The sequence below is a fragment of the Cololabis saira genome, chromosome 11 (assembly GCF_033807715.1).
Source record: "Cololabis saira isolate AMF1-May2022 chromosome 11, fColSai1.1, whole genome shotgun sequence".
Classification (NCBI taxonomy): Eukaryota; Metazoa; Chordata; class Actinopteri; order Beloniformes; family Belonidae; genus Cololabis; species Cololabis saira.
Window position 1 is genome coordinate 2,683,431 of NC_084597.1, and position 25,988 is coordinate 2,709,418.

At 40.2% G+C, this 25,988-nt stretch overlaps 1 protein-coding gene across 3 annotated transcripts in view; it reads left to right on the plus strand.

Annotated features, from left to right (window-relative positions):
- The window catches only part of rgs3a (regulator of G protein signaling 3a), a 265,109-nt gene that overhangs the window by 70,227 nt on the left and 168,894 nt on the right, over positions 1 to 25,988 (plus strand). For all 3 annotated transcript variants that reach the window (XM_061733623.1, XM_061733622.1, XM_061733621.1), the window contains one exon: positions 9,105 to 9,148. In XM_061733623.1, the coding sequence (XP_061589607.1) occupies positions 9,105 to 9,148 (44 nt within the window). The remainder of the gene's footprint in view (positions 1 to 9,104; positions 9,149 to 25,988) is intronic.

Sequence of the window (25,988 nt, forward strand, 5' to 3'; positions counted from 1 at the left end):
CGCTCGTAGCCTCGAACGCTCGTAGCCTCGAACGCTCGTAGCCTCGAACGCTCGTAGTCTCAAACGCTCGTAAACACTCGTAGCCTCAAACACTCGTAGCCTCAAACACTCGTAGCCTCAAACACTCGTAGCCTCAAACACTCATAGTCTTAAACACTCGTAGTTTCAAACGCTCGTAGCCTCGAACGCTCGTAGCCTCGAACGCTCGTAGCCTCGAACGCTCGTAGCCTCGAACGCTCGTTGCCTCAAACGCTCGTAGTCTCAAACGCTCGTAAACACTCGTAGCCTCAAACACTCGTAGCCTCAAACACTCGTAGCCTCAAACACTCGTACAAAAAACGCACGAAAAAATGTACGAAACAACGTATGAAAAAACGCACGAAAAAACGTATGAAAAAACTAATGAAAAACGTACAAAAAAACGCACGAAAAAACGTATGAAAAAACGCACGAAAAGTATGAAAAAACGCACGAAAAAACGCACGAAAAAACGAATGAAAAAACGCACGAAAAAACACGAAAAAACGCACAAAAAACGTACGAAAACACTCGTAGCCTCAAACACTCGTAGCCTCAAACACTCGTAGCCTCAAACATTGATACTCTAGTTAAGTTCTGTGACTCGTAACCTTGCCATACCTTAGCTTCGACTGAATTGACGCCACTGCTTTTTTTCCAAATGAGAATCGATAAGGGAATGGATAAACTACTGAATCGTTAAGCAGAATTGAAAATGGAATTGGAATCATAAAAATCTTATCAATTCCCATCCCTAGTCACCTGAAAGTGCGTCACGTCCAACACAGTTGGTTTAGAAACTATCCAGTGAATAAAACCATATCTGCATGTTTGACCTCCTGGAAAAGGAAAGGAACCGAAAACAAACATGTCGTTCTGCGGCTGATTTTCTGCTGATGTTGATCAGCAGGATATTTATTGAACAAGTGCCCAATTTCCTGCTGCTTTGTCTTCTTATTTCATGTTATGTTTAAACAACCGCAGTAACCGCAGAGCAGCTCGGCCGTCAGGGCACATCAGATCTGAAACGCTGTGAATATGTTTGGTGTGGGAGGAGACGGCAGAGCTGATCGTTGTTATTATTTCAAATTGTCAACAATACATTATAAAAAAAACAAAACATACATAGAAACAGTTGATGCCAGGGGATTAGACACAGACATAAATTATAGATCAGTTCAAAAAAAAGCTATACATAGTACATAACTTAGTGGTTTGGATGGTTTTTCTATTTTTAGAATATTGGATTGTTGAAATGTATTGTTTGAATTCATTTTTAAAGGCCGGGAAAGACGGAATGTGATTAGAGAATTTTGATTTGTGAATATGAAATTTTGCAAGTAACAAAATTAAATTGATGATGTAAAATGGATTTGCTTTGCTAGAGGTGTAAGAAATAAATCCAAACAATACATTTTCATAGGAAAGGGAGAAATCAGAGTCAATATGATGTGAAATCAGTGAGCAGATATCTTGCCAAAAAATACAAGAGATGGGACAAGACCAAAATAAATGACATAAGTCTCTGCAGACAGTTTACAAAACGAGCAGACCACATCAATGTCCTTTTTGTATCTTTGTAGAAATTCCTTGCAAGGATAAAAACGATGAATCATTTTCAGAGTCACTTCTTTAACCTTATTTATGATCAGATATTTAGAAGAAACACCAGATTTTCTTCCAGTTCAGATCTGAAGTTAAGTTATTCCAGTAAGAGACTGCATTTGGAACAGAGACTTCTCTTTGAAATAAGGCACGTATATCACAGTTGTTATTGCTCTTTTTAGAGGAGAAACATATCTGCCCAACACCAGTAACAGCAGGATCCAATGGAGGTAAAGACAGTTCAGATGAATTCCTAAGAAGCATTAAGACACCAGAAGGTTTAGCATCAAAAACTATAGCGTATTCCTTTGGTGGTTTAGGAATACTATACTTGTCCAGGAGTTCTGAGTATGACATTAAAGTGCCGTTTGGGTTGAGGAGCTGCTTAACCAGATAAATCCCAACCAGTTTTCCAAGAACAATGATTTGTGTTTCTATAATATGTCTCTATTGTTCCAGATGTATCTGTGGGGGGAGAAGTTGTGTTTATAGATTAAAGACCAGGAAAGGAGCATTTGTTTATGGAAATTAGATCATTTTAAGGGGATTTTTTCAGTTTTATAATTGCAAAGGAGAACAATATTAAGGCCTCCAAGTTTTGTTTCAGCTGATCATTGATAAGTTTGCAAGAGCAGGATTTAGATCGGCATGTGAGTTTCATATCGCCTGAACTGCTGGACGCAGTGATGTCCTGGGCGAGGTTTTCATCCAGGTTTCCTCTCCTTCAGGCTAGTTAGGAGGCTTCATTGTTTCTTGATGCATTCAGTCCAATCTATTGTCCTTTTAAGACACTGAAATGCTTATTACTGCAAAAGCTGCTACGATGGTGGAGATGAGAGACGCTGCATGCAGAGTGATAAAGTTTGCAGAGTAATTATCAGGGCTGCACTGCAAAAACTCAAAATCTTAACAAGAATATTTGTCTTATTTCTAGTTAAAATGTCTCATTTTAAGTCAAAGAATCTCATTACACTTAAAACGAGTCGTTACCAGAAAAATAACTTATTTAACAATTTTCACCTGTTTCAAGTAAATTTTCACTTGAAATAACTAGAAAAATCTGCCAGTGGAACAAGATTTATCTTCTTATTACAAGCAAAAAAATATTGTCCCACTGGCAGATTTTTCTACTTATTTTAAGTGAAAATCTACTTGAAACAGGTGAAAATTGTTGTTTTTGAGTCTTGTCTTAAATGTAATGAGATTTTCTTTGACTAAAAACTAGACATTTTAACTAGAAATAAGACAAATATTCTTGTTAAGATTTTGAGTTTTTACAGTGTAAAATAACTAGTGAAATCGATCATGTTCTGATTTGCATTTGTAGTTATTCTATATGTATTAAATAATAGAATAATCAATACAAATAGACAGAGTAATTCCATAAATGTATTAAAAAAAACAAACATTTACGTTTTTTTGTGCGTTTTTTCGTGCGTTTTTTTGTACGTTTTTTCGTGCGTTTTTTCGTACCTTTCTTCGTAAGTTTTTTCGTAAGTTTTTTCGTGCGTTTTTTCGTACGTTTTTTCGTACGTTTTTTCATACGTTTTTTCGTGCGTTTCTTATTACAAGCAAAAAAATATTGTTCCATTGGCAGATTTTTCTACTTATTTTAAGTGAAAATTTACTTGAAACAGGTGAAAATTGTAAAATAACAAGTAATTTTTCTGGTAATGACTCTTGTTTTAAGTGTAATGAGATTTTTTGACTAAAAATTAGACATTTAACTAGAAATAAGACAAGTTCGGGCCGCTTGGTGGCGCAGTTGGTTAAGCAGCGGCTCATATACTGAGGCTACAGTCCTCCTGCAGCGGTCGCAGGTTCGAATCCCGGCCTGCGTACCTTTGCTGCATGTCATCCCCGATCTCTCTCTCTCTACCCCTTTCCAGTCTGCATCTTCAATAAAGGGCCACTAGACCCCAAAAAAATCTTAAAAAAGAAAAAAAAAAAAAAAAAAAGAAATAAGACAAGTTCGTCCCAGAAGTGCTGGACGTTGCACTGCAAAAACGCAAAATCTTAACAAGAATATTTGTCTTATTTCTAGCTAAAATGTCTCATTTTTAGTAAAAAAAAAATCTCATTACATTTAAAACAAGACTCATCACTGAAGAAAAAAAACAACACGAGACTTCCACCTGTTTCAAGTAGATTTTTCTACTTATTTCAAGTGAAAATTTACTTGAAACAGGTGAAAATTGTCAAATAACAAGTTATTTTTCTAGGTAATGACTCTTGTTTTAAGTGTAATGAGATTGTTTGACTAAAAATGAGACATTCTTTTTGTATAGATATCTTTATTGAGGGGAATAAAAAAAAGAAAAGAAAAATAAGATTTACAATAACAATATAATTATCAATATTTCCCCCCCTTTTTTAACTTTTCATAACATTAATTAAACAAAAATAAATAAATAATAATAATAAGAGAGAAAAAAATATAAATAATATAAAAAAAAATAAAATAAAAATAAAAATAAAAAAATAAAAAAGTAAATAAAAATAAATACAACAACACACCCCTCTCCCCTTCCCTCCCTCATATGATCAATAATTACATCATTCAAAATCATTTAACTTCTTTTCACATATGCCTATCAATACTGGAACAAATGAATAATAACTTAAATAATCAAGTCCTGTGTAAACACATTCATTAATATAGTAGATGATTCAGATCATTAGTCCAATAAAGGTGAGACATTTTAACTAGAAATAACACAAATATTCCTGGTAAGATTTTGACTTTTTGCAGTGTGAAATATTGAGGGAAGTCATTAGTTGTGGCTAAAACAGATGAAGCCGCGTGTTAAGAGAACCATCAACCGTGTCAGGGTTTTAGCTCCAGAAACATCCAGATCTCCCAGTTCTGACCTCTGTCTGAGGCCCCGTTTCCACAGAGCCGGGTATTTACAAAAACGGATATTTCCCCCTCTACGTTTTGAAAAATTCCATCGTTTACACGAGATCGTTTTCAAAATCTCTTCGTTTACACGAACCCGCATAAATACGCTGTTAACGTCATGCCAGCCAATCAGAATCCTGGAAAAAACATCAACAAATGACACGTGTAACTTCCAGTTAAGGCTGATTTATGGTTCCGCGTTACACCAACGCAGAGCTACGGCGTAGGCTACGCGGCGACGCACACCGTACGGCGCGCATCGCCGCGTACCCTACGCCGTAGCTCTGTGTCGATTTAACGCGGGACCATAATTCAGGCTTTACTTCCAAGATGAACCAGAGTGTTTGGTTTGGAGTGACAGAGACAGGAGTTACTTTTAAGTGTGACTTTAGAATATAAAACAGGTAAAATACAAGAAAATATTGACGGTTACAAACTAATTGTAACCGCAGGTGTCACTCATGACGCTGGTGACGTTTCTGTTGCATAATGTGACGTTCTGAAGCCTAAATGTCCGTTTTCCTCTGTTTAGACGCAAACGTGAAGACGGAGTTTTTGAAAATCTCCACTTTGGCCAGAGTTTTCAGAAATGATGGTTTTTGGAGACTTTGAGCTTCGTTTTCGTGTAAATGAACGGCCAAAACGCATGAAAACACGACCGTTTTTGCTCCGTGTAAACGGGGCCTGAAACCCAAACACCCAGAAGCACCAGGGTGGGGATTGAGCGGCTCGTGAGGCTCGTGAGGCTCGTGAGGCTCGTGAGGCTGTTTCACCAGGACACGTCTCCTCCTCCACCGCTGCCTGTCATTGTTATTTTGCTTCGGCAGCGTCACTCAGGAAGGAGGCGCCGGGGGATTGTGTTTATTTCAGCCAGGGTGTGTTTGACGAGTGTGTGTGTGTGTGTGTGTGTGTGTGTGTGTGTGTGTGTGTGTGTGTGTGTGTGTGTGTGTGTGTGTGTGTGTGTGTGTGTGAATGTAATGACACAGTAAGTTCAATAAAGGGGCTTTCCTGTGTTTCCATTCCCCCTTTCAGGGCCGAGGACTGTGGGAAACCGTGAGGGAGGAATAAAACCTGAGAAACGTTACCGTTCCCAAAAACTCCACAAATATATATTATATATAATATATATAATATATTCATATATAATATAAATACAAATATTGTACAGGACTGTCTCAGAATATTAGAATATTGTGATAAAGTTCTTTTTTTTCTGTAATGCAATTAAAAAAACAAATGTCATACATTCTGGATTCATTACAAATCAACTGAAATATTACAAGCCTTTTATTATTTTAATATTGCTGATTATGGTTTACAGTTTAAGATTAAGATTCCCAGAAAATTCGAATTTTTTGAGATAGGATATTTGAGTTTTCTTGAGCTGTAAGCCATGATCAGCAATATTAAAATAACAAAAGGCTTGCAATATTTCAGTTGATTTGTAATGAATCCAGAATGGATGACATTTTTGTTTTTGTAATTGCATTACAGAAAATCACAGTCTGAAACCTGAGTCCTGAACTTGATCAACTTTTAAAAAAATTAAAGCAACTTTTTGCATGAGAATATTATGTAGATCAAGAAAGACTAGTCTTTGTATAAACTATATGTAAATAATACATTTTGCAAGTACAGTGAACTTAATTGTGTTAAGTTTATTTTATCAAAATTAAGTTGATTTTAAAAAGAAAAAAAAAAGAAAAAAAGGAAAGAAAAGGAAAAAAAGAAAAAAGAGAAAAAAAGGAAAAAAGGGAAAAATAATAAAAAACTAAGTTCACTTTAGTTGCAAATGAATTGTGTACATACTAAAAATTAAGTAGTTTATACAAAGACTAGTCTTTCTTGATCTACATAATAATCTCATGCAAAAAAGTTGCCTTCATTTTTAAAAGTAGATCAAGCAAGATATTTTTTACTGTGGTTTTTACTTAAGCAAATAAAGCGTGTTTCATCTAAATGTTGATCAATCTGCCCAATAGATTAAAATAGTTAAAGGAAAAGTAAATACAACAAGATCATTGCTTGTTGTTTGTAAATGTAAAGATTACTGGGATTCACATAAATACTGCTGGTTCAGGAAAACATTCACAATGTCTTGTTTTTTGAACAAATGTAGATTAAGTTCAAAACTAGATGTATTCATGTAAAGCAACAAACTTCATTTTTAATTGTTAATATCACAGATTTAAATATGTTATATTTACATGCGCTTGGATTTATTTTTTTCAGTGACTCCATATCAGACATTTTTTAGCTTTAGTCTACAGGATTAAAAATACCTGGACAAGTCCTTCACTGTATTAGTTTAGAGAGGTGGAGAGGTGGAAATGTCACCTATATTTAAGATTTCAAATGTTTTGTTAAAATCTGTTTTTTTAACAGTTAAAAAGTTTGTTCAGGATTAACTTTTTGCATGTAAGCAAAATAATAATTGCATAAATAGCTAATATTTTGGCCTCATAAACAAACCTCTCTGTGACAGGATGCTGTTTTTATTTTCTTTTTTATGTTTATGAGAATCAGAGCGTTACCCAACACTGACCTCTGCTGGCGTCGTGAAGAAGTTCAGCAGGACCTTTGTAGGCCTTGGTCTCTTTAACTCATGTATAATAATAATACTAATTATAATAATAATAATAATAGTAATAATTATAATGATGATTTTATATATATATATATATACATATATATATATATATATATATATATATATATATATATATATATATATATATATATATATATATATATATATATTTATTAGGTATATGTGGGGATGATATAGTTGACTTGGTTTCTGTTTTTGTCTTGTCTTGATTTTGTATATACAGGACTGTCTCAGAAAATTAGAATATTGTGATAAAGTTATTTATTTTCTGTAATGCAATTAAAAAAACAAAAATGTCATACATTCTGGATTCATTACAAATCAACTGAAATATTGCAAGCCTTTTATTATTTTAATATTGCTGATTATGGCTTACAGTTTAAGATTAAGATTCCCAGAATATTCAACTTTTTTGAGATAGGATATTTGAGTTTTCTTAAGTTTTCTTAAGTTTAAGTTTCTTAAGTTTTCTTAAACTGTAAACAATGATCAGCAATATTAAAATAATAAAAGGCTTGCAATATTTCAGTTGATTTGTAATGAATCCAGAATCTTTTCTCTATTTGTTTTCTTTTGTATTGCCTTATTTTGTTAAGACCCCAGGAAGAAAAGCTTCATTTTCTGCTGCAGCTAATGGGGATCTCAATAAACACTAAACTAAACCTTTTCCGTGAGGAGAGCTGGGTCGCTCCAGCAGACATGAATAGGAAGAACTAGGTGATTCTCCTCCAGTTATAATCCTGGCCACCAGGGGGGGCTGCAGTTTCACCTCCAGCGTCCCCACTGGGCCGTTTTCCTCAGTAAGACAGACAGACAGACTGTTGGTTCAACAAACGTTCAAATCTAGATAGGCTATGTCTCGGTTATGGTTATAACACTTAACCCCCTAAAACACCGTCTAACATTTAACTGTGCTACGATAATAAATACTGAGTTATTTTTTAATGCCAAAATGGTTTACGTTCTTTCATTGTAGATCCAAAAATAGTAAACCGGTTTTATTTGTACATTTTATTAATTCAAGATGAGGCTTTTCAGCTGCAGTGTATTATTAAGAGGTTGTTTTTTTAAATACTCAGATTGATTGATTGATGGATGATGGATGATGGATGATGGATGGGTGGATGATGGATGATGGATGATGGATGGATGGATGGATGATGGATGATGGATGGATGGATGGATGAATGATGGATGATGGATTGATGGATGATGGATGGATGGATGGATGGATGATGGATGGATGGATGATGGATGGGTGGATGGATGGATGATGGATGGATGGATGGGTGGATGGATGATGGATGGATGGATGGATGGATGATGGATTGATGGATTGATGGATGATGGATGGGTGGATGGATGGGTGGATGATGGATGGATGGATGGATGGGTGGATGATGGATGGATGGATGGATGGGTGGATGATGGATGGATGGATGGATGGGTGGATGATGGATGGATGGATGGATGGATGGTTCACCGCGGCAACATGTTACCGGCCCCCGTCAACTGGATGGCCGGTGGGGGAGCGTGGGCGTCCTTTCAGCCTCCTGCCTCCTGGCTTTGGCCCTGTCAGGGTTTTAGCTCCAGATAAGATCCAGATCTCCCAGTTCTGACCTCTGTCTGAAACCCAAACAAGCAGAAAGCACCAGGGTGGGGATTGGAGCGGCTCGTGAGGCTCTTTCACCGAGGACACATCTCCTCCTCCACCCTGCTGCCTGATGGATGGATGGATGGATGGATGGATGGATGGATGGATGGATGGATGGATGGATGGATGGATGGATTTTCAGGCCGTCTCCTGCAGCGCTGCAGTGCATTATGGGAGAATGACCCCCAGTAAAATGTTTCCATCAGCATCTTGAAGGAAGGATGTGAACAAGTGAACGAGTGAATGAGTGAACAAGTGAACAAGTGAACGAAGTGAACGGGAGGAAACTAAACCTCTTCCCTTCTGTGTTGCAGATTACGCCGAGGAGCTGAGGTTCTACCTGATCCACATGACGGAGGTGAGGAAGAGGAGGGAGAATGAGGGAGGAAGAGGAGGGAGGAAGAAGGTGGAGGAAGAGGAGGGAGGGAGAGGAGGGAGGGAGAGGAGGGAGGAAGAGGAGAGGGAGGAAGAGGAGGGTGGAGCAGGAGGAAAGAAGGAAGGAAGGGAAAAAAGAAGGAAGGAAGGAAGGAAGGAAGGAAGGAAGGATGAAAAGAAGGAAGGAAGGAAGGAAAGATGAAAAGAAGGAAAGAAAGAAGGAAGGGAGAAAAGAAGGAAGAAAGGAAGGAAGGAAGGAAGGAAGGAAGGAAGGAAGGAAGGGAGAAAAGAAGGAAGGAAGGAAGGAAGGAAGGGAGAAGGAAGGAAGGAAGGAAGGAAGGAAGGAAGGAAGGGAGAAAAGAGGAAGGGAGTAAAGAAGGAAGGATTGAAGGAAGGAAGGAAGGAAGGAAGGGAGAAAAGAAGGAAGGAAGGAAGGGAGAAAAGAGGAAGGGAGTAAAGAAGGAAGGAAAGAAAGAAGGAAGGAAGGAAAGAAGGAAGGAGGAAAGAAGGAAGGAAGGAAAGAAGGAAGGAGGAAAGAAGGAAGGAAGAAAGGAAGGAAGGAGCCTGGAAGGAAGGAAGGAAGGAAGGAAGGAAGGAAGGAAGGAAGGAAGGAAGGAAGGAAGGAAGGAAGGAAGGGAGAAAAGAAGGAAGGGAGGAAGGGAGTAAAGAAGGAAGGAAGGAAGGAAAGAAGGAAGGAGGAAGGAAGGAAGGAAGGAAGGAAGGAAGGAAGGAAGGAAGGAAGGAAGGAAGGAAGGAAGGAAGGAAGGAAGGAAGGAAGGAAGGAAGGAAGGAAGGAAGGAAGGAACAGGAGAATTAGGTGATTTTGACCCGAAGACAGTAAAGGGTTAACAAACATCCGTCACTCAAACGCAGCATCAGCATCAGGCCGTTGCCGCGGCAACGAGGACGGGGATTTTTATCTGGCAGATGTTTCTTCAGTCTCAATAAGTTATTGGGACTGTGCAGCTCTGTCGTGGCGGTGGCAGGTGGCGGTAATCCACCCCTCGCTCTCCACCTCTACTCCTTCAAGCCCGTCCTTTCTTTCTTTCTTTCTTTCTTTCTTTCTTTCTTTCTTTCTTTCTTTCTTTCTTTCTTTCTTTCTTTCTTTCTTTCTTTCTTTCTTTCTTTCTTTCTTTCAGGCTCATTTCTTTCTTTCTTTCTTTCTTTCTTTCTTTCTTTCTTTCTTTCTTTCTTTCTTTCTTTCTTTCTTTCTTTCTTTCTTTCTTTCTTTCTTTCTTTCTTTCAGGCTCATTTCTTTCTTTCTTTCTTTCTTTCTTTCTTTCTTTCTTTCTTTCTTTCTTTCTTTCTTTCTTTCTTTCTTTCTTTCTTTCTTTCTTTCTTTCTTTCTTTCTTTCTTTCTTTCTTTCTTTCTTTGGAAATGAAACCGGAGCTTTCATTAACTAATATAATGATGCCCTGCCATGTTTCTTCAGCGTTTCTGCTCATCGCGTCACACCCTTTAGCCCAGCGGTTTTCAACTAGATTATTCAGGGGGCACAAAGCACGCAGTCGGAAAATTTGTTTTCAAAATGTATTTTGCACTCAAAGCGAGGCCGGCTCTACGCAGGGGCAAGAGGGGGCAGAGCCCCCTTAAATAAATGTGTTGCCCCCTCAAATCAAAATTTTAGAAGTTGAGAAAGATCATTTTAATATACTCACAAAATGAATATACATTACAAGTTGACAAAATTATCTGCAGTAGCGGAAAATTCAGCCGAAAAAGGGGCACACACTACACAGTGTCGGCTTCCCTCTCATCTCTCTGTCCCTCCGCTGTGCCCTGTGTCTCCGCAGCACAGACACCAGCCCCCGGGTCTCCCACTCAGAAGGCACGCCGATTTTTTCCCAGTGTCCAGCCGCAGTACTGCAACAAAAAATCCCATGGGGCCCAGAAAGCTTTTTTCCCATAGACCGCAATAGTAAAAGAGAAGCCTCTAAAACTGTTCACAGGAACCTCCAGCTGTAATCCCCGGCAATTACTAATCTTTGTATTCTATATTTTTAAGTCATGGACTTTATATCCGTCAAAAATGTTTTATAACGGCCAGAAAAGTCAAAGAAAAGTCTCTTTCTGGCCATGACGTCACGGCTGACGTCACAGCTGTGTCCGTGCATTCCACGGATGTATTATATTAATATATATATATTATGTTATTATATTATATTAATACATTACAAATATATGTAATACTATACATGTAATAATATACATTAATTAATATATTATATTAATACATATTATATTAATATTCGCCCCGGGGCATGATGGGAGGCCCCAGAGCATCATGGGAGGTGACTCAACTGCGCATGCTCTATGGGCCGCACAACGCGGAAGTAAACCCGGAGGTCAGGAACTTTTTCAGCGTATGCGCTGAGTGAGCAAATTGCATTGAAATGAATGGGCGGCCATTTTCGATCTCCCATCCAGATTTTATTAATAGATCCATGACAGACACACACACGCACACACCCCTCAGCCCTCAGTAAACATCCAATCACTGTTGCAGTATGCAAATGAGCCCAGACATAGCCTGACAGTGTAGTGTCAGGTTTCAGCACGGCCACGGAGTGGGTTAGACTTCGAAGAAACAGCAGCGTTACAAGCACAGAGATGAGTGCACACGTCCACTGCATGTGACAAACTGAAGACAAGTGACCTGTGTCTGACGGACCCCTACGTAAAGCCCCGCCCCAGTCTATAGTTCTGTACTGGTTTTTTCTTATAATCACAGCGTTGTTTTTTTTTTGTTTGTTTTTTTACAAAGCAAGCCTGCTTATTTTCTGCACCATCTTCCAGCAGCTCACAAAGAGAAAGTTAATGCTGTGTAATGCATCCTTTCTTCAGAGCTTTTAAAAGGTGTAGTGCTGCTAGTAGCAATGATGCTGCTGCATCAGAGACAGCAGCTAGCAATACTGTACCTTTAGCATCAGCAAGCACTGCTTCTGCACCAGCTCCCTCCATCCCCCCAACAAGTGCTCCCCCAAAGCAGCCATCTCAGCTACCCAGTGACTTAAATGGCAATGCACCATCTCAGCCAATACTGGGTAGCTACCCAAAGCGTGCATTTGGTACAACATTGAGATCATTCAATCCTGCCTGGTACCGCACACGACCATGGCTAGAGTATTCTGTGGTGCGAGACGCCTGCTTCTGTTTCCCCTGTCGGAAATATGGCAGCGCTGTTAATGAGAGGGATGTTGCTTTTACCTTAACTGGTTTTAACAACTGGAAAGCAGCACTTGATCGAGACAAGGGGTTACAGAGGAATGTGTCCAGCCACAACCATGTGCATGCTTCAACTGTATGGACTCAGCACAAAAGCAGAGATGCTACAGGGGGAACTGTTGACTCCCTGTTGGTTGGTAAAACACAACTTGAAAAAACCTTTATTATGTCAAGAGTGTGGGCAGTGCTGTTAAGTTTCTCTGTGTAAATGAGTTGGGGCTCCGTGGGACTGCAGAAACTTTGAGGCATGATGCGGCTGACGACAACATTGCTTCAGGTCTCTTTCTAAAGCTGATGGAGTATACCTTAGAGAAGGATGAGAAATTAGCAAGCATTGCTAAGGGTATCCCAAAGAATGCAAAATATACATCTAAGGATATCCAAAATGAAATTATAGAAACACTGGCAGACATGGTGCTTGGAGATATCAGGAAAAGATATGAAAATGCAGATTCTGCAGGGTTCTGCCTCAAAAGTGATGGGACCAGAGACAGGTGCAATGTGGAAAATTTGTCTGTGATGATTCGCTTTGTCAGCAATTCCATGCCAGATGAGCATCTTATTGGGTTGCTTGACTTGCATCAACTTGATGCAGAGTACATCACCTCTGAGATACTGACACACCTTTCTGATGCTGGCTACAGTGCTGACAACATACTTAGTCAGTGTTATGATGGGGCTTCTGTGATGAGTGGGGTAAGAGGTGGTGTACAAGCTCTGCTCCAAAAGAAGCTTGCTAGATATGTCCCATATATCCACTGCTTCAACCACCAACTGCACCTAGTACTTGTGCATGCCATGCAGAGTGAACCATGTGCAAAAAGATTTTTCGACCTCTCTAGTTCACTCTACAAGTTTTTTCAGCACCACCATGTGTCCAAGAAATATGATGCACCTCATCTTAAAAGGCTGCTTGAAATCCGATGGACAAGCCACTATGAGGTGACAAGGGGCATTGTTGAAAATCAAGACCATATTCTCAGTATCCTATCTGAGATGACAGAGGATGATGCTGCTGCAGTTGACCTGTGCACTGAGGCATCAGGCCTGCAATGTCAAATTAAGAGGCATCACTTCTTTGAGACTTGAAAGTTTCTAGTGCGGGTGCTTGGTGTCTTGAAACCAGCAAATGCAATTCTACAGGCTCAGTCTGTGGATATGTGCAGTGCCTCTGAGGTTGTAGGTGCAGCACTGGAGTCCCTAAAAAAGATGATTATTGAGTTATCTCAGGTGGCGGCAGGAGATGATTCACATCCTCCAAAAAGAAGGAGAACAATGAGCAAACACCTTGGTCAAAGTGTTGTGCTCTCAACTGTGGGCCATACAGACTCTGATGATCCTACCCTTAATCCCCATCAATCTCTGAAAAGATCTCTGCTCAACATCCTTGACAGGGCCATTTCAGAAATGGAAACTAGATTTTCACAGATAAATGTTGACCTGATGAAAGCCATATCTAGTCTTGCACCCAAATCTAGTGCATTTCTAGATTCAACACAGTTGCACCCTCTGGCTGTGCTGGCTGGCACAGTGGCAGACAATGCAAGTCTGAAAAATGAAATCCTTGTGGCAAAACAGATGCTCAAGAAATTTCCAAATGAAACAGACCTGTCCACTGTGTGTAAACACCTGCAGGAATACAGGGAAGCCTTTCCTGAGTTGCATAAATTGTATGTAACAGCCCTGATAATTGGTGTGTCTTCAGCAGCATGTGAGAGTTCCTTCTCCACATTGTCACGGGTTCTAACCCCCTATCGTCGCACCATGTTACACAAGAGAAAGAGGAATCCGGTGACCTTGGCCCATGAGAAGTCTATCACAAATAACTTGGACATGGATAAGTTTGTGAGAGTTTTTGCAAAGGGAAACAGGAGACTGCTGTTGTAGAGTGGAGTGGAGAGAAAAAAGAAGAGAGGAGTGAGAGAAATGAGAGAGAAATAAGAGAGGAGTGGAGAGAAAGGAGTTTTTTGAGCTATTAAGCTGCCAACAAAAAAAAACAAACTACTTTAGGTTAACATATACAGTGGGGAGAACAAGTATTTGATACACTGCCGTTTTTACAGGTTTCCCCACTTGCAAAGCATGTAGAAGTCTGTAATTTTTATCATAGGTCTTCAACTGTGAGTGACAGAATCTAAAAATAAAATCCAGAAAATCACTTTGTATGATATTTAAGTAATTAATTTGCATTTTATTGCATGACATAAGTATTTGATACATCAGAAAAACAGAACTTAATATTTGGTACAGAAACCTTTGTTTGCCATTACAGAGATCAGACGTTTCCTGTAGTTCTTGACCAGGTTTGCACACACTGCAGCAGGGATTTTGGCCCACTCCTCCATACAGATCTTCTCCAGATCCTTCAGGTTTCAGGGCTGTCGCTGGGCAATACGGACTTTCAGCTCCCTCCAAAGATTTTCTATTGGGTTCAGGTCTGGAGACTGGCTAGGCCACTCCAGGACCTTGAAATGCTTCTTACGGAGCCACTCCTTGGTTGCCCTGGCTGTGTGTTTCGGGTTGTTGTCATGCTGGAAGACCCAGCCACGACCCATCTTCAATGCTCTTACTGAGGGAAGGAGGTTGTTGGCCAAGATCTCGCGATACATGGCCCCATCCATCCTCCCCTCAATACGGTGCAGTCGTGCAGTCCCCTTTGCAGAAAAGCATCCCCAAAGAATGATGTTTCCACCTCCATGCTTCACGGTTGGGATGGTGTTCTTGGGGTTGTACTCATCCTTCTTCTTCCTCCAAACACGGCGAATGGAGTTTAGACCAAAAAGCTCTATTTTAGTCTCATCAGACCACATGACCTTCTCCCATTCCTCCTCTGGATCATCCAGATGGTCCTTGGCAAACTTCAGACGGGCCTTGACATGCACTGGCTTGAGCAGGGGGGCCTTGCGTGCGCTGCAGGATTTTAATCCATGACGGCGTAGTGTGTTACTAATGGTTTTCTTTGAGACTGTGGTCCCAGCTCTCTTCAGGTCATTGACCAGGTCCTGCCGTGTAGTTCTGGGCTGATCCCTCACCTTCCTCATGATCATTGATGCCCCACGAGGTGAGATTTTGCATGGAGCCCCAGACCGAGGGAGATTGACCGTCATCTTGAACTTCTTCCATTTTCTAATAATTGTGCCAGGTGTTGCCTTCTCACCAAGCTGAGAAGAACTAACAGGTCTGTGAGAGCCGGAAGTCTTACTGGTTACTGGTTGACAGGTGATCAAATACTTATGTCATGCAATAACATGCAAATTAATTACTTAAAAATCATACAATGTGATTTTCTGGATTTTTTTTTAGATTCTGTCACTCACAGTTGAAGAGTACCTATGATAGAAATTACAGACTTCTACATGCTTTGCAAGTGGGAAAACCTGCAAAATCAGCAGTGTATCAAATACTTGTTCTCCCCACTGTATTTGAGAATTAGGCCATCCAGTTAAGATAAATGTTGTTGGTTGATAAAATCTGGATGAAGGATGTTTTATTTTATTTTATTTTATTCATTTATTTTATTTTTATTTTTCAGTTTCCCCCCCTGAGGGATTGCCACCTTATTGTGGTCAGGGGGTTTGCGTGCCTCAGTGACCTTAAGAGCTATACCAGCAGGAGCTTATTCTTCAGGTGGGACACCCAAGTTGGACAGGTCTGAAGGTATAGGCCTGACAATCCGCTTCTCCAGGTTGGGGTTGGACACATAGCAAAAGACCCATTTCAATGAAGAAAAAGCATCGTTACTATAAGCACAGAAAAAAAAGTGGTGGAGCATGATGTGTACACATGATGCCCCCTTCACATTTCTGACTGCCCCCTCATATATGCATGCCTAGAACCGGCCCTGACTCAAAGACAAAGATTTATGTATATATAATACATTTGTGCTCAGGAATGAGCAGGAGAACATCTGTCTAGTTTACATATGAATTATGTATGAATTGTCTCCAGATTTAGTCATTGTGAATGTTAAATATAATATTCAGATAAAGAAATAATAATAATAATAATAATAATAATAATAATAATAATAATAATAATAATAATAATAATAATAATAATAATGATAATAATAATAATAATAATAATAATAATAATAATAATAATAATAATATATTAAATGCTTCAATAAATGTCTTTAACTGGATTATTCAGGGTTTTTCAAAATGTATTTTGCACTCAAAGACGAAGATTTATGTATATATAATACATTTGTGCTCAGGAATGAGCAGGAGAATATCTGTCTAGTTTACGTATCATAGAGAATTATGAATTAATTGTCTCCAGATTTAGTCATTGTGAATGTTAAATATAATATTCAGATCAGGAAATATTATTTTAAATGCAAGTTCATTTTGAAACCATGAATTGTGCAAAACTTAATGAAGTTGATATTGACCTACTTTTAATAAAACTCGCCATAATGACAAAGCACCACTTTCCACCAAGATTTCCTTATTTGAATATTATATTAAGCATTTCAGTCCATAGTGGCCAGTTTGATGTTATAAATAAGCAACCAAAATATTAACCATAAGCTCCTTTATTTATGACACATCTGTGCATTATATCAGCAAAACCAAACAATCATGAAATTATAGGAGGCTTAGAAGTTCATCTGAAATGGACCTTAAAATAATTAGCAAGGCTCTTACCAAACGTCTGAAAAGAGTCACCCCTTCTATTATACATCCGGATCAAACAGGTTTAATTAAAGGTAGACATTCTTCTACTAATATTCGTAGATTAGTAAATATTATAGATTATTCGAGTATCAATAAACAGGAAACTACTATTATATCGTTAGACGCTGAAAAAGCATTCGATCGGGTAAATTCAAAGTTTCTATTGGCAACTTTACATAAATTTGGATTTAGCAAATCTTTCATTGACTGGATAAAAATATTATACAGCTCTCCCAAGGCACGTGTAAGGACAAATGATCAAATCTCTACAAGTTTTAACTTGGAAAGAGGCACTAGACAGGGTGCGTAAAGAAGCGTAAAGCGTAAAGAAGATATTTTCCATAATGCTCCCTGGCCAGTTAAAGTTGGATTTTGCCACTCTGGTGTGATCTCTAGTTTGTGAACCGCCGATCTGAAACAAGTCCAACCGCATTTACCCAAAGGCCTTTGCTGTCCAGAGGTGTCGTACTTCTTCTCCTCCCAACCCTCTGGATGAACGAGGGATTAAGTTTAGACGACAGGGAAGCTCTTACTAATCTCTCTGTAGCCGTTTTATCACTGCAAGTTTTAGCCCAGTGCCCGTTTCTCTTCATCCCAAGTTTTGTTAAACCTTATCTACTGCAGACACATTATTCCTCACCTTCAAACGGGCTGCTAACCTCATTAAAAGCTCAGGAATCTCTTCCAGTATCCAGACGGCAGTAGCGGAGCCAGAGGGGGGCCCACATGGGGCCCACACGGGGCCCACACGGGGCCCACACGCTCACAGGGCCCAATGATAGGGCCCCGTTTGGTGTGATACGTTCAGAGCTGGTAGAGGTGCCAAAAATTGTACTCAAGTAAAAGTACTGTTACTTCAGAATAATATGACTCAAGTAGAAGTAAATAGTAGTCATCCAAATAATTACTTGAGTAAAAGTAAAAAAGTACTTGGTGAAAAAATTACTCAAGTACTGAGTAACTGTTGAGTAACGTCTGATTTATTTTTTTAACACAACCATTCAAATGGTTAAAAATAATCATCTTCAGGAAAATTAAATCAATAAAATAATAAAATAAATTAAAATGAATAAAAAAATAAAAATAGCTTAAATTAAAATAATCCTAAAGTAAATTCAAGTACTTTAATAAATAATAAAATAAATAAAATAATAGAATAAAAAAATAAATTAAGGACAAGTAGCACAGAATTTCCAGCCTTTGTACTTTTCTTTTTTAACCAGCAGAACTAGAACAAACATGAACTCATAGAAACTCTGTGTGTGTTTGAGTCTGTGTAAATGTGACAAAACATGCAAAAACTAACATTTTTCCCAAAGAATCACCCAGTGATGTCATGAGATTGACGCGTACGTGGATAAAAGGGATTAAAGAAAAGTAACAGCTCAACGTAGCCTAATGTATCGGAGTAAGAGGAACAGTTTCTTCTTCACAAATCTACTCAAGTAAAAGTAAAAAGTATAGTGATTCAAAACTACTCCTAAAAGTACAACATTTCCCAAAACTTACTCAAGTAAATGTAACGGAGTAAATGGAACTCGTTACTACCAGCTCTGGATACGTTCATATATAATCGTAAATTGTGGGCTATAATAATGATAAAATGTGCATTGTGCGGCCAGTGTAGGTAATTCCTACTTTACAACTGTCCTGAACGCATCAGGGCCGTGAGCCAACGCTGATTGTCTGTCAAGACTGATTTATGGTTCTGCGTTAAATAGACGCCGTAGGGTACGCGGCGACGCGCACCGTACGGCGTAGGCTCTGCGTTGTTGTAACGTGGAACCATAAATCAGCCTTAACAGTTACAGCCAATTTGCCGACTCGTCAAATTTTGCGGCCATGAAGGAGACGAGCTAAACTTTAAAAGAGGACTAAGCATGTACAAAGTTTTGAATGTTACCCTGTTTTCCACGTAACCTGGATTATTTTGGGTTATGGAAGAGTCAACTACCATTGGTGAGTCAGTGTAACCTTCTTAAATCATGTCTTTACCAGAATGTTGTGGTAGCCTCGACCAGCTGCCTATTTGAATGAGCTTTGTGTTGTTGTCAACTAGACTAGAGTCTATTCTCTGTTATAGAATCAGAAATGATGTTATAGAGCGCTGTGTCTATATCTATCTAAATAGATTGTGTAATTTTAGACCAGTTATGGTTTTTTTTTTTGTATTTAATCTGTATCAAAGATGGAACTGAGTCAGCCCAGTATGTGAAGTGTATGTTATTCTTTGAGTATAAAGAAAAATGGGCCAATGACATTTGGCATAAACCGAAACTTAGAACTTACCGGTTGATGAAGAATAATTATTGTCCTGAACCTTATGCGACTTTACCCCTGGATCGATCAAAAAGATCATTATGTATCAATTAGGAACTGGGATTTTCCCTCTGGCCGTAGAAACAGGTTTAACTCTGTTCCTGGAGAGGGAAGATTATGTCGTGTTTGTGATTTTTAAATGTTGTGGAGGATGAACTTCATTTTTTGTTTTATTGTCCATTATATGATGAAGCCAGGAAGCTTTTATTTCAGAAAATGCAGGATTGTAAACCTGAGTTGTTTTGGACTGAGGATGATGCTAAGTTGGTTTTTCAGAGAGCAGGTTTATCTATAGCTACCTTTATAAAGAGTCTGGAAACAGAGAAAGGACAAATTATATGGAAACTGAGAAAGGATCTGGAATTTATAATTTTGTGTTTGTGTTTTTGTTTGTAGCAGCTGATGTTTGTTTGCTGGCCTAGTGTATTGTAAGCATTATAGGCTGGAACCTTAGAGGTTTATGACACATTAATAAATAAAAATTCATTCATTCATACAGCTGCTGAGGGTCCCAGTCAGTTGCTTTAAATCCCAACATGATATATTCTTCTTTATAAAGTCTCTTTTTGCGTCTGTTTTCTTTTTCTTTTCTGTCTGCTACATTCAGAACAAGCAGTCTTTTTTATATATTTATATTTTTTACATCTACTTCTTTTTTTATTCTTCTTCTTTGTGGTTATCGTGTTCTAATTTGTTTTTGTTTTTTAACATTAGTGCAATTATCAAGCGCTAACTTGAACTTTGCAAGTTAATGATTGTTCCCCCAACAGCTTCCTGCAAACATTTCACAATAAAAGCATGTTAAACTGCTAGGGGGCTCTTAATTTAAAAAGGCTGCAGATGGTGTTACGCTGGTATGAACCGTTTCCTGCACTAACTTCATCGATGCAAACAAGATTTCTAATTAAAATACAAGGAATGACACTTGTAAAGAGTAAAAGAAGGTCATGTGACCCTCTGTAGTTTAGGTTTAGGCTCAGTCTGTTAGATTAACTATACTACTACTGTTAGGCCCGTTTCCACGGAGCAAAAACGGTGGTGTTTTCATGCGTTTTGGCCGTTCGTTTACAGGAAAAGAAGCTCAAAGTCTCCAAAAACCATCATTTCTGAAAACTCCGGCCAAAGTGGAGATTTTCAAAAACTCCGTTTTCACGTTTGGGTCTAAACAGAGGAAAACGGACATTTAGGCTTCAGAACGTCACATTATGCAACAGAAACGTCACCAGCGTCATCTGTGCGACCTGTGTTTACAATTAGTTTGGCCACCGTCAATATTTTCTTGTATTTTACCTGTTTTATATTCTAACGTCACACTTAAAAGTAACTCCACTTCTCTGTCACTCCAAACGAAAGACTCTCGTTCATCTTGGAAGTAACTGCAGTCCAGGCTGATTTATGGTTCCGCGTTACACCAACGCAGAGCTACGGCGTAGGGTACGCGGCGACGCCCACCGTACGTAGCTACGCCGTCAATTTAACGAGGAACCATATTATTCAGGCTTTACACGTGTCATTTGTTGACGTTTTTTTCCAGGATTCTGATTGGCTAGCATGACTTTATCTTCTCGTTACACTGCCCCCTGCAGGTTTGGATGCTCATAGCACCTTAACAGATATTTATCCGGGTTCGTGTAAACGAGGATATTTTTCAAAACGTAGAGGGGGAAATATCCGTTTCTGTAAATACCCGGCTATGTGTAAACGTGGCCTTAGTTTAACTCAGTGGTTCTCAAACTTTTTTCGTCATTCCCCACTTTGAACAAGTAGGGATTTTCAAGCCCCACTTGCCCCCGTCGCCCCAACAAAAATCTTGACGTATTACTTCAAATTAATTTAAATGTTCCGAGGGGCCGCACGGCACGGAAAATGATCGACTGCTCAGCATGGCCAGAGAGCTGCGGGCTCGTGCCCGTCGCAGCGCGCAGCAGTTCTCCCGTGATCAGACTTCGATGAATCTAGAAACGGAGCATGCAGATTTTGATGGGTTTGATTAATGTAATAACTTAAATAAAGTACAATCAAACTAAGTTTTGCTCCCGCTCTATTTTTAAAAACACACACTTGTATGCTTGTGTGTGTGTTGTGTGGCGCGCGTGTGTGTTGTAAGGCAGTGCTCCGTGTGTGTAGATGGCGCCTTTTTGGTCGGTGCACCGTGTGTGTGTTTTAAATACAGAAAGAACACACAAAACTGAGGGTGCGCCTTTCCACACGGCGTGCCGAATGGTCACGAAAATACGGTAATAATTATAGCTATTAATTATTACTCAGGGCTGTACGCTTACTTTTTTGAATGGTAGCACTGGTGCTAGCAAGTTAAAAATTTTAGTAGCACAAATAAAAATTTACTAGCACACCCGGGTGGACAGTTAGTAGGGGGGTAACGATACACTAATCTCACGATACGATACGATACACGATATTGAGGTCACGATAACGATACGATATTATAGCAGTATTTTTTTAACAACCTTGAATGAGGAACATATGACTGGAAAAAATGGTCTTTTATTTGAAAGACACAAAATACAAAACAATACTGTGCGTTTGCACTATTGTTACAGTTTGTAATGCTTTATAACTGTTTAAGTTTTAAAGAGAAAGCCAGGCCAACCATTTTCCACAAAATGAACTAAAAGTAAATGTCAGGTTTGCATTATGATCTTTAGTTTCATACAATAAAAATATTTTTCCACAAACTGAATAGTTTCTCTCATGTATGATTTGACTTTTTTCTTTTCCAGAAATTTAACCACTAAAATTAAATAAATAAATAAAAGTAAATAAATACATACAATTTTACATCATAAAAAAGATTGATTCATGCTCACCTTATAAGTGTAAGAGGAGATTTATTTTTGTTAAGAAGGTTATTTTGGTAATTCAGGGTTAATTATTTTATAAATATATTCTTTATATTGTGATGTAAATCAGGGACTATAATGACACTAGTCAGTTTATCTGTAGTTTTTAATATGTTTTAGAGTGGGCGGAGTGATACAGCACTAGCTGCTGTGTTGATGTTCTAAAATCCTACACTGTTGAGCAGACAGTAAAGTACTCTCAAACTCAGCAGAAGTTGTCCTCTGTTTATCCTACTCACGACCCGAAAAAGGTTTAATTTAATAAGGTATGGCTTAACTCTACACCAGACTTAAAAGTTCAGAGCTCAAAACCCCCTTAGAGTCCCGTGATCGGGACCGCAAGAAGGTACTACTTTCTTCTGAGCGGAGTAAGATTTTGGTCCGCGTGTCGAGGCGCAGTCGCCACGCGCGGTCGGATCATGGATGTATTAATAGTATTAATAGCCTTTCCACACGGCGCCCCGGCCGTATGGTCGCGAAAATACGGTATTTATATATGAAATGTCGGAATAGGTAATTTTTTTGACGACACCCCGGTTGAGAAAGGCTGATGTAGGTCAAGAGACATTCATATTGATTTTCACACTTTTTTTAACATGACCCCAGCGCAACTCACTCGCACAAATGCGAGTGGATACATATTTCTCTTCGCACCGGATGATTTTTATTCGCAAATGCGATGAAAACTGTCGCACTGTACAGCCCTGCTATGTGTGTGTGTTTTTGTTTAGAGTGAATTATCTTTATTGTCAATAACATTTATAGTAAGATAGGCATGAAATTAAAAATGTTCTCCTGTTTGTCGCGCCCCACCTGTCATGTCTCCGTTCCCCACCAGTGGAGCACGCCCCGCACTTTGAGAAGCACTGGTTTCACTAAACCGCTGCTGTTAGTTTCACTAAACTGCTGCTGTTAGTTTCACTAAACTGCTGCTGTTAGTTTCACTAAACTGCTGCTGTTAGTTTAACTAAACCGCTGCTGTTAGTTTCACTAAACCGCTGCTGTTAGTTTAACTAAACCGCTGCTGTTAGTTTAACTAAACCGCTGCTGTTAGTTTCACTAAACCGCTGCTGTTAGTTTAACTAAACTGCTGCTCGTCTGTGAGTTTAACTAGAATGAAAAGAGGGAACGAGGGAACAGGTTTTTAGCTGCTGATCGTCTGCAACGTGACCTTCATCATATTTGCCGCCGCTGCGTGTTTTGTTTACCCCAATAAGAGTGTGTGTTAGTGATGTCTCTAATTAAACTGCTCGTTGTTGCTCGTCTGATCAAAGGTCGTGTAGCACAAACTAACAAGGGCAGAGAAGAGAAACATCCTGCTGAATCCACACCTCCTTCTCCTGGCGTTAAAACACAGAACACATGTAGTTTTATCAAATTTTAAATGATTTTTTCAGTTTCATCAGGGTCAAACTGGTGTATTTAGTAGATAGACTTTAAATCCTCCTTTAACCGTACTGTGTCGTAAAAAACTGACGGTATAAACTACTTTGTAAGAGTGTAAAGAGTTTTAATGAGCAATTAACTGGGGATAGATTATGTAAGTACCTTTGACCTCATTGAGAGAAAAGAAAGAAATAATAGAAAAAAGAGTGAAAACAAAAGGAAACCAGAGACCAATCTTTACATTTTTTGGTATATTAATATTATTATTACAACAACAATTATTCTTATTATTGTAATCCTTTCATATAGTATGGAGCATAATATATATATATATATATATATATATATATATATATATATATATATATATATTGTAATGTGTGACAGACAGGGAGGAGACGGCTCGTACTTTCTTGCCAGTTTATTACCGAGCAGGAAAACAAACAACCAGGTTCTCTGACAATCCCAACGGCAGACTAACACTCTAACGTCTAACGTCTCCGGTAGAACTTAAAAGGAACCCCTTAACAATAACAACAGAAGAAGGAAACCCCGGAGTTCTAAACCTCCCGGTGAAGGCAGAGAGGGTCGCTACACTACCCCCCCCTTACAAAAGTCCTCGCCCACGAGGGACCAATGAGCCAAAACGAAATAGGCAACTCGGCACACAGTAAAACAACATTCTTTTTTTTTTTTTTTTTTTTTTTTTTTAAGAACAGGGTGGACTGCATTCCCTTCCACTGAGACTGGGGCGCATTATTGCCCGCTTCTGGAAAAAATGGTCTCACTACAACCCAGTACCCCCATAAAAATGAACAAACAAAGTCAAACAAAGTCTCTGAAGCGGCTTGGCGGCCTCCTCTGCCTTTGCGGACGCACCGCCTGGGCGTTTGACAACCCGGGGAACGGGACCGAGGATGCAGCCTCAAATGGGGGAGACGGGGAGGGAGGGGCAGGTGAATCAGTCACTGATGGGCAGCGGACACCCGGTGAATCTGGGTTCCCGGGAGGGGGGTCTGGAAGAATGGGGTGGAGTGCTGTGGACACTGACTCAGGAGCCCACTGTGCTCCCGCTGAGGAACTCTCCCCGGAGTGAGACTGAAGTGAAGCGTCCCCTCTGTACGGGGCCAGTCTGTCTCGGTGGAGCGCCACCTTCCTCCGGGTGTGTGGCAGCTGCACTCGGTACACCACTTCTCCCAGCCTTTCCAGTATTCTGCCAGGGCCCACCCACTGGCTGTCTAGCTTAGGGCAACGGCCCTTTTTCCTCTGAGGGAGGTAGACCCACACCAGCTCCTCGGCCCGAAAATGCCTCCCGTGTGCCCTCACATCGTAATTCCGTTTTTGACGCACCCCTGCTCTCAGCTGTTGCGCCCTGGCAAACCTGTGAGCAGACTCGAGCCGGTCCTGCAGCCTGCTAGCATACTCGGGGCCTGGTGGCCAGTTTGGGGAATCTGGTGGCCGACCAAAGGCCAGCTCTGCAGGGGTGCGGAGCTCTCTCCCCAGCATGAGGAGGGTGGGGGTGCAGGATGTGGTCTCCTGCACCGCAGAGCGACACGACATGAGCACCAGGGGGAGGTGGAGGTCCCAGTCACGCTGGTGCTGAGAGGTGAGAATGGCCAGCTGCTGACCCAAGGTGCGGTGGAACCTTTCCACCAAGCCGTCGCTCTGCGGCCGCAAAGGTGTGGTGCGCGTTTTGCGTATGCCCAGACGTTCACACATGGCTGCAAACACCCGGGACTCGAAATTTCTCCCTTGATCACTGTGCAGGGCTTCCGGCACTCCAAATCTGCTGAACATGCCCTCCACCAGGGCGTCTGCAACAGTCTCTGCTTCCTGATCTGGGATTGCGTACGCCTCGGGCCATCGGGTGAAATAGTCTATGGCGGAGAGGACGTAACGGTTACCCCGGTCTGAGCGAGGTAACGGGCCCATTATATCTACCGCCACTCTTTCCATGGGAGCCCCCACAGGGAACTGCTGGAGGGGAGCATGGGAACGGTCAGGAGGACCCTTTCGCGCAGTACATGCGTCGCAGCGGCGACAAAAGTCCTGTACATCCCTCCTGCACTGCCCCCAGTAGAAGCCCTGTCGCAGGCGTCGGAGTGTCTTAGTGACCCCGAAATGCCCCGACCCGGCGGCTCCATGCATGGCCTTGAGCACCGCCTCCTTCAGGCCCCTAGGGACCACCACCTGCCACCTCTCCTCTCCGGTGGCTGGCTCCTTCCACGCACGTTGCAGGACCCCCTGACAAAGCCGCAGAGCCTCAAACTTGGACCACAGCCCCTTGGTGTGTGTGGAGAGAGCGGACACCTCTTCCCATGGCGGCCGCCGCTGAGCTTCTACCCACTG